This window comes from Macrosteles quadrilineatus, unplaced genomic scaffold (assembly GCF_028750875.1).
Source record: "Macrosteles quadrilineatus isolate MER2022 unplaced genomic scaffold, UCM_ALF_1.0 Scaffold_2__2_contigs__length_208266976, whole genome shotgun sequence".
Classification (NCBI taxonomy): domain Eukaryota; kingdom Metazoa; phylum Arthropoda; class Insecta; order Hemiptera; family Cicadellidae; genus Macrosteles; species Macrosteles quadrilineatus.
This window is the reverse complement of record NW_026542595.1, coordinates 141,058,551-141,068,850: the sequence shown is the minus strand read 5'-3', so window position 1 is coordinate 141,068,850 and position 10,300 is coordinate 141,058,551. Positions and strand designations below refer to the sequence as shown.

General features: G+C 35.2%; 1 protein-coding gene across 1 annotated transcript; it reads left to right on the top strand.

Annotated features, from left to right (window-relative positions):
* Positions 1-2,659: 2,659 nt before the first annotated feature.
* LOC128985464 (uncharacterized) lies at positions 2,660-8,704 on the top strand. The gene is made up of 4 exons (XM_054404958.1): positions 2,660-2,768; positions 4,778-4,865; positions 6,337-6,633; positions 8,492-8,704. The coding sequence occupies exons 1-4, from the start codon at positions 2,709-2,711 to the stop codon at positions 8,578-8,580; spliced, it is 534 nt and encodes a 177-aa protein (XP_054260933.1). The 5' UTR covers positions 2,660-2,708; the 3' UTR covers positions 8,581-8,704.
* Positions 8,705-10,300: the final 1,596 nt, after the last annotated feature.

The window sequence follows — 10,300 nt, the reverse complement described above, 5'->3', positions numbered from 1 at the left end:
TATGTGTTCAGGTAAAATAAGTCAGATATTTAAACTCATCCATACTTATTTTAGTTAGTTGTTATAAGGTTTTGTTACTGTGATCTGTTGATATACTGTAGTATTATTGTAGACGTGCCTTTACTGTTAGTTCTGATTGTAAAATGCAAATTCTGATCAATGATAGACATTATAGCATTTGTTACATCAAGACAAAACAGGATGTGCAGACTGCAGATGTGTTGGTTTGTATGGCCTACGTGACTGGAGATAAAGATGCAATGGAGGTAATGTGCTTGTGTGCGTATATGTGCGTGTGTGTGCGTACGTCAGTCATGCACTGCGCAGGTTGCCTCCAAAACACTATCTGTCTTCTGCAGTCAAATTTACTATTTTCATTAATTATTTTCAATAAAATAGGAAGACTGATAATTTTGTTTCGTAACAAAGTAATTCAAAAGTCAAATTCCGTAACCATGTTTAAGCATACAGTATTTGAATTGCAGTATTTTGTATACCCTAAAAATAATGTTAGTGTGTTACATAAGGTTTTAACAATAAAGTTTTATATTGGAGTTGTTTGAATTCTGATTTGAATTTGTTGATTATTCCAGATGTCCAGTGGTTTCTAAATTACCTGTATTTTTAAGTTTATATTTTAAATTATATAATTCACAATAAATTATAATTAAATTGTCTAGACTGCCGCAGGGTTCTCAGTTTTTATTTATTTATTTTGCTAATCTGCTGGTTTGATTCCAAAATGGATCAATTCTGTACCCTGTTGCCATTGATCATTGGGTTATCAAGTAACACTGCCATTTGCAAAAGGTCTATATTAGAAAGTATCAAGTTTTGGGTTTAGGCAGTTTCTATAAAAAAAAAAACCTTATACCGTAATGCGTAACTCGTAGATAAACACAGAGAAATCATGAATAAAATCATGATTCCCAGGCGTTTGCATTGTAAGGTCAAGTATTTAAAGGCTCGATTTATCTTAAATAAAAAATCACTACTTCAATCTTTTAAAGTTTAGTTGATGATTAAATCTTTTTGTAAATGTTGCACTGGATATCAATATTCTACAGTAACAGAATTGTGTGATGCTAGAATAGAAATTGCATGCTTCAACAACAAAGTGGAAAGGGATATTGAGCACGTTGGGTAAAAGAACGAAGTCTGCAATAGCATTTATGTTATCATACACCTTTGACTATTAATACAACCTTATACCACAGACAATTATATTGTATATGCTTATACTGTACAGGACGTTTCTTAAAAGCAAGTTATACGAGTAGGGTCACTGGGACAAAACAAACTCACAAGTTGGTAGCCTGCTAACTGCCTTTGCCTTTTTGCCGCTCAATAATTTTATTTACATCTATACGTAAATTAAATTATCGTTACAGTTGGTGATATTTTAGTGAATTCAAATAAAATATTGTAATGTAATTTGTATAGGACATAAAGAAGGAAATTACTCACGTAAGATTTTGGGATTTTATGGGATTAGCAATAGGAAATTGTAAACTTATTCAAATAAATCGCGGATTTTAAGCCTGGTGGTATAGCGTTTATGAAACTTTTAAAATCAACTAAGAAAAATCATTGGAATGTCTTTTTAAAATCTGGTTCCTATATTTTACGTTTACGCCCAGTGTTTAATGCGCTGTTATCGGAAATACCTTCTATATCAGTTTACATTGCGCTGAGTTATTCATACTGATTATTTATTACTCGCATATCGAAGTAGGCGAAGGCGAATGAGCAACAGACGACTGGCCGCTATTAGCTGCGCGCGCACTACGGCGGCACGGCACGGACGGGCGGGCGGCACGGCAATATTTAAAAGTTAATAACATTGAATGTAATATGAGTGCGCCCACTACGGCGGTACGGCCGGCAACGGACGTTCGGCAGCTTCCGCCGTTTGTTAAAAAGTCCGGGAGACAGAACTCTAGGACATTTCCGAGCTGCCGTGACGCCCGTACCGCCCGTACCGACCGGGAGCACTGCACACCGACCGGGCGGGCGGCACGGGACATCCGCCATTCTCAACCGATCTCTGTCAAAGTAGCAGTGTTTTCGTGTGTTGTAAACATAGATGTTAGTAAGTTGATTTTTCTCGTTGAGAAAACCAACAAACTGTACAACATGCGACATCCGGAATATTTTAATAATGTCCGGCGTGACAATATATGGACAGAAATATGATCTATTATGAAACAATCAGGTAAGTTTTACACATAATCCTTCTACAAGATCAGGAAACAAGGTGTGGAACTCTCCAAAACTTAGTCTTTTCCTGTTTATGTGGTGTATCTAAAATCTTTGCTTGCACCTTCTTGTCACCTCTTCCTCTGCTAAAATTAAACCTACTATCACCACTTTATCTACATCCATCTTTACTCACAATTTTTAGCTCGCAGACTGTCAACTGTCTTAAATTGCGGAAGTGCGGATGTCCCGTCCCGTCCGTCCGTGCCGTGCCGCCCTAGTGCGCGCACCCCCTCTTAAAAATGCCGTCCGTGCCGTACCGCCCGTCCGTGCCGTGCCGCCGTAGTGCGCGCGTAGCTATTGGCTGACGTCAAAGATAAGACGTGAGGTGACCTACAGTGGAGGGGATTCAATCTACCTTTCTTCCATTGTGCTCAGTTTCGCAGGTCTTACCTTCAGTTCAAGTGTGCAAGTGTGTATCTTCTGCTGGTGTCAAGTGTTTGAGTGTGATGGCTTCCACGAACACCAGCGCAGCGAATGTCTCAGACGCCGGTTATTTCGGCTGTCAGGTAAGGTTAAGTTGTTGAGTGTATGTGCCAAGCTGTTAACAATTTTTGCATTTCGTATAGCAAACATTATCATAACACCGTTAAGGTTAAATTATTTTAATACAACAACTGTTCTTCATACCCAAAGTGGTTTTCCAAATAAGGGGACGTTATTTCAACTATTGATATTGTTTTCATTTTTGTACATTTATGTCATCGATATGCTAGAAACGTTTCTTTCTTTTTGAATTTACTGGTTCAAATCACACCGGCTGCACTGTACGAGTACGTCCTACACTAATTCGCATGATAATACCGATCGATATATCGATTGTTCAATATGTTAATTGGTTAGTTAGGTAAGGCTGACCTATATTTATAACCTAGCCAACCAAACGATATATCGAATGAAACAATCGACAAATCGATATTTTCATTCGGTTGTTTCATTCGAATGAGTGTAGGGCGTACCCCTTTTATCTATGGTAAAATAAAGTGCAGCCATCGTACCAATCAAAAATTACTTTTTTATTTCGTAATTCGATAAATTTGTGGTTTCTGAGTCTACCGTAAGCTGTAAATGCACATATCTAGAAAATAAAGAGAAATACATGTCAATTCAAATAAATAATTACTATTGGAGAAATATAATACATACAATACAACAATCTTTATTACTATATTACAGAGTTGTGGTATTATTATGTGTGGTAGTGTTATCTTGCATCTGTTTATACCATAACACCTTTGAGACTAATTTGCATAATAGTGCTGTAATACATTTTTGCTAGCAAATCTTAAAACACCTTTCCTTCATTGCAAATTACTGTATATCTTAAACATTTTACTAAAACGATGAAGAAATAAGTAAATAAAATATATTACTTGACACAGTATTAAAATTTTGACTAAAGTACATTTGAGAAGAATGTTGGATGGTTACTGAACATTTACTACAGTACTTCTTCGAACTACTTTGGAATTTTTTTCTCGTGTGTGCATTCTGAAAGGATGCGAAGGCCGCGAAGGCAAGGATAAACTATTATATCATTCAGGGTGGGTTTTAAATCTCCCCTCTACTTTTTTCTACATTTCTTAAAATATTAATCCTGAACCACACCTAACCTTGATGGATAGTCAGTTAAGTTACCTATTTTTTGCAGCCATTTTCGGCCGCCATCTTGGATCCGCCATATTGCCCATATTGGATACATATTTTTTTTTATTGTATGCCTAACGATTATCATGCGACCCATTATTTAACCCTGTTTTTTTCAATTCTGAATATAATCCGTTTTTTAATATCTATTTTAGTTTTGACGTTATTATAACTTTTGTGACAAGAACTTTTGGCATGATATTTTTACGTTTGATGATATTTTCAAAATACCACTTCAAATATCAACAGCGTACTACCAAATAACATTGTTAAAACGATAGTACTTAATTTTTAGAGAGTTAAAAAATGTTGGCCGCCATCTTGGATCCGCCATTTTGGATACAAAAAACAATTTTACACAAAGGTAGGGGTGTGACCCATATTTTAGACTGTATTTTTTATCTTAAAATCAATTATGAAACCAGTTATTAATTTATTTTTATTTTTTAAATCCCTAATTGTTTATTTACTTGAAGACGTTTTTTATGGTGTTTAATTTACATTGAGGACCTTTGATAGTTATTTTTTAACCTAGTTATAGAAAGGTAATAAAAGCTTTGTCAAATTTGTGTCATAGTTTTCTTTGTAGGACTAATTTGTATAAAACGCTACAGGTTTGACTAAAATTGAATTAGGGTAAACCTTATACAGTACTGACGTGGTCTTAACGTCTTAACTGATCGTAGGTACTGTACTGACATACAACATAGCCTACTGTTGACTTGGAATGTAGGATTCGTATCATTATTAGGCTATTATTTTTGAGTGTTTGATTATGATCCGCTGACTTGAAATGTAGGAGTAGTACAAACCTTATAGTACAGTTATTCATTTATTACATAAATTTAAGGCCAGTCGTAATTATTTCCAGGAGGACCAATCATGTTTGGAACAAGTTGTGATTATTCTGGCTGTAGTATCGGCATTCTACATGCTGATGATCATGTTTCTTCATCAAAGTAAGTATAATATGTTTCTATAACAGATTATATATTCCATCGGTTATTTCAGCGTTAAATTGCCAATCCCTCTCTTTCTTGTTTACAACTACCAGTAGTTTTCAGTAGTCAGCTAAATTTCAAGTGGATGCCGAAACAAAATTTAGTATATAACAAATACAAACTCAGCAGAAAAATCTTCCGAATGAAAATTAATCAACGTTGATATTATTTCCTTTTTGAATAAAGAATTATTTCAGCTTAACCGCCCGAGACTATCATTATCTAGTTTATATTCATATAGGCTGCTGCTGATTGTAGTCTAACTTCGAACGAATCTGAAGGGATCGAACGAATATTCGTTTTGTCAAGGATGCTGGATGAGAGGTTTGCAGGTTGCAATTTTCTTTAGGTCGAGGTTCGCATCGGCCAATATAAGGGTTGACCTCGTAAAAACACAATTAAGTAGCTTTATCGCAACAGAGGAATGTTGATAAATCAACTAGCATTGCTGTTTCCATAACCAATCTGAAAGCAATAAAAACATTAAATAAGTCATCAAAAAGTGCACAACCTTAAGAAAAACACCAGTAAAAATATAAAGATCAATATTGTTATCCTTTCTTTTCGTTCTATTTTTTTTTTGTTTCTTTTTATCCAAAAGTTCAACAAGTTACCATGGTTACTTGTCTAAGTATTATGACGTCATCATCAGTACCCAGCTATTATTGACATCCTGTCTGGACAAAGCGCATGTAGGTGTGTGCTGACGGAGCAGACGATTGTCAACGCTTATTTGTGTTGCCTTGGCGCAAGCGTTGTTAACGCTTTCAACATTTCATTCCCATCAAAGGAACTGTGATGATTCAAAAATAGTAATGTAGAAGGATTGTTATATCAAAAAATCATGCAGGTGATTCGATATGTGGAGGATAAATTCGCTATATTCAATTAATGTATTATGTATAGGCTTTGATAATGATCAAATCGTTGTATTGAGGTGACATATTAGCCGGGATCGTCAAACATTCGTTAAATCAAGTTTGATGATATAGTTTGTTCGTTATGTAAAGGTGAAGTGAAATGTACATTTTTTCTTATGGAGGGATCTAGGGGATCTAGGAGTACTTTATCTAGGAGTTCTTTATATGAAGGTTGGACGTTAGACTGTTTACAAGAATACATATAAAATTCCTTAAACCATACACGTTTGGTTTAGTATGAGCTCAGCTCTGCTAGAGTATAGAGTCACGGTACTTCTGTCTTTGTGACGAAGGTTCGAATCCCGTCAGTAGGTAATAGCTTTCAATGTCATTGTCATAGTTCCGTGACTCGGTTATCTGAAGTCTACGTTAAATTTTTGGCTCGCCTAGAAAATGATTCCAGACATTGAAAAACATTGTTATTTTTTCAGAACTCCGTCCTTTTTAAGCCTTACGATATCCAAACCAATTCAGCTTCCCTTAGCAATACGATGTGTTTCCACTTCCAGTGATGTACTTGGGCATGCTTCCTCCAAGGCTGGCCCGGGTTCTCTGCCCTTGTCGACCTATCGCTCCTAGAGGAAGTACCATGATAGCATCCACCGAGAGTGACCTCACCTCGGTCAACTCACTGGCCACCATGGATAACGAGGTCAACCTGCAAAGAGAAGAGAGTCTGAGAAGAGTGAGAATGTTGAAAAGACCTCTGCCTCCGACACCGGACGAATACGAGGAAATCGGAGGTGTTGATGTAACGAAGAAGAGGAAGATTTCAAGTCAGTCTACTGCAACGTACTGCGACATAGGTAATGGAATATATAATGTGTAGTGTATTTGTAACATTCAACTCATGAGTTAAAGTTTATGAATGTGTCAGTTCAATGCGAGTGGTAGTGTGGGCATACAGTAAAATATTAAAAAATATTGTAAAATATTTTGTTTTTGTCAGCATGATTATCCAAGTTGCTGAAACTCCCAATGTATGTTACTTGCGTTATCTGTATCAAAATAAAATCTTAAATTAAACAAAAAGAATGCATATCCTTTGCAAAGGTTTAGGTGAATAAGTAATGGAGATATTTCATTATAATTTTGGTGATCAAAGCTAAATGTTGTGTTATGAGTACTATAGAACCATTTGAAACTCTTTGAACGGGTTCATAATACAACTATTGTTACAATTTTATGGTATATTGATTTAACTTCATGAAAACCTGGATCTAGAATCACAGTTTAAAATTTTAATTTATACACCAAGAACATAGCATAATCTGTTGCTAATTATCTGATAGATTACTATCTTTGGTGTCTCTTTCGATCAAAAATCAAAATTACGTCACTACCCTGACGTTTTGTTATAAAAGTTGTTGATAAAAATTCGTGGTAATCACCGTTTGCTCGTTTGTTACTAGACTAAATGTAGCTCCGGTGTTGAACACAATCAAGTTCTTTGTGATTCTTTATCTTCTATTATCAGCTGTATTTTGAAATACTGATTAGATTGGTTTCCTTGTAAAATACAAACTTAGTAACGTGTTTTATAATTTTGTTATCTTTATTTCATTGTTATCAGTTTATTAATTCCATGGTGTTCTTGGTTTTATCATTGACTTTTGGATATTCTATATGCTTATCATGTGTAGCCTACATAATATCATAGACTAACCAACACAAGTAGACTTCCCACCCCATTATACATTTTGAAGCTCGTTGGTCGTGTATAGTTCATTTCCGGTGACACTGGTTGCTAGTGCTGACGAAATTTTGTTCTATTATTTTAGAGTTTAAATTCATAATTTGTACTTTACTATTTTGTTATATAACTAGTTGATGAGTTATTGTTTATGATTAAAAGGATCTAATTTGTTAAACGGGGTTTTAAATGACTGAAATAACAAGAAACAAATTGTAAACAAAACACGACCTCTACAGTTCAACGGACAGAACTACCGATAAAATTGGCTTAAACTGTTTCATGATGATGGGAAATCTAATAAAGGAGTATGTTTTAATCTCACAAAATAATGATTCCAAATATTTATTTAAATGCATATTTTATCGATCTAAACCGTTTTAAAAATAAAACAGCTTCACATTACTTGTTATTAAAATAACATGTTTCTACGCCTAATATCTTTGAAAATGTTAGGCTCAAAAGCTACAAAAGACAAACATGTCTAAAACTTTATCAGGAATCTGGATCATCTATAACATAGGTGTAGAGGATTTTTTTTATTTTACCGCCATTTTGGATAGTTATGTTTATATATGAATTGGAATTTGTGAAAAAACGAATTAGGCTCCCAATTAAAGGGAGTCTCTAAATTTAACAGATTCTATGAGGGTAGAAGAGTTGAGTTGCTTATGTGTTTTATTAAGTAACCTAAAAAATCATACAAGAAAAGTAATAAAAACATAGGCCAGATAAAAAGCAGATACTGCAGAATGAACTCCGCTGGGCTATTGGTCCCAGCACGAAAAACTCTTGGGATCCAAATCGCACTGAGCCAAAGGCTTTAGCAACTTGCTGCGGCCCTTGAGTTAGTATTCCGCCATACGCTGCAGGTCTGCACAAAAATGACTCGTTCCTATAAAATAGTATTGGTACTTTAATAAGTATATTGTTTTGTAATAAGCTACAAACGACCTATTTTGTTTGCATAGATGAGTATGGTGGTTTCACAACGGCTCCTATTGCTACATCAGGTGGAGTTGAGGCCAAACCAATCGTCGATGCCTTCATTTCTACTTAAATTACATTATTTTGGTTGATCCAAACAATATATCTCACAGTGTTTACAATATATCACTTTCTAAAATTACAAATTACCATTGCCAATGTTAGCTTTTAGTTCTGTGACTAAAAAACTGACATGATAATTTATTCCATACAATTTTTCATGACAATTTATTTGTTCTGTAGTTATTGAAGTAAATAAAATTTGATTAATTTAATTGCTGAATATATTTTTTTATTTCTTACAACCTCAAGGGTACGAATAATGGCAGTTTAGTATAGAAAATGCATGCATTTTGATAGCGTTTAAAACTTTAAATATATTTTTATAACCACATCTTCTAGTCACCAGTTGGGCAAATACTCAATAAGTGGTTGGCTATTTACTGGTATCTGATGTTGTCTAAAATTTGTTCTTTGAAGTTGGTAGGCATTGGAAATCTAGACGATTCGTTGGATATTTTACATTTTACTTTGGTTTGTGAATTATAAAACAGGATGGTATGGAATGCTGATTGGTCTATAGTCAGAAGGGGTATTGGGAGAAGAAATTTTCTGAAGTGGGCGAACAATTACAGCTTTCCAGATGAAGGGGAAGGTAGAAGTTGCTAATGATCTGTTAAATATTATTGTTTGTAGGTACCGGGAGAGTAGTTGGAAGAGTGTCTTTAATAAACCTGATAGGAATATCATCGGACTGACTGCGTTACTTGTCATCCCCAGAATTGCCCTGTGCACCTCAGATTCACTAACTGGGGAAAGGAAAAACAGATTTTCTGGCATATCAAGTGGTCTAGATGTGATATCGGCAACATAGAACCTGCAGAACGTATAGGAATATTCACAAAAAGTTGTTAATCGTGTCAAGACTGATGGTTATTTGATGTAAATAGTCATACTTGCCGATACCAAGGTTCTTAACTTTGGTCTACAAAGTTTTGGAGGATTATTTCTGGGAGAAAGATTTATAATAATACCTAGCTTTTGAGTTTCTGATCTGTTGTTGGGATTGATTCCTGAGCCTTTTGTAACAGGCCTAGTCATCAGGTAGCTTGGTGCGCTTGGCTTTACGAAATGCAGCATCTATATTTTTTTGAAGTTGTTGAATAAAATCATTTATCCAAGGAGCATGTGGCTTCGAAACTCTTTTAGATTCTATTGGACAGTGTTTATTATGAAGATTAGAAATGAGGGAAGTAAAATGTTCAACCATTGAATTGACACCAGGATCATTAGTAACCACATCCCACGGTAGGGTAGAAGCGTCGAAAAGCAGAGCATTGAGGTTAAGATTTCAATAGTAGCCTATCTGTATTTGATAAAATTTGGGCTAAATTTGCGCTTTTTAAATTTACATAGGTACACAGAAAATAAAGTCATGTTTAGAAAGTCCAGGCACAGCATATTGACCGTGGTGGGTGATTAGGGATGGGTCACTAACAGCATTGACTATATACCACTAGTGTTATATAGTCAATGCAGCTATGATATCTAACAGTGTGTCAGCAGTGGCAGTGTGATGTGTGGCAAGTAAAGTTAAGATGGTAATGTTGCAGGAGAAAAACAAATTTGTAAGTGTGGTTTGGTCAGTAAGTGGTCCCAGTAGGTCAGTGTAAGGGCGCTGTTCTACCCCTGACGCGCAACCGAATGCAAGGGTTTGCAAGATTCTGTTTTCACCTGCTACATTGAAAGTAGAATCAAAGTTAAGGTCTTATATTAAAGGGGATGAAATTTTC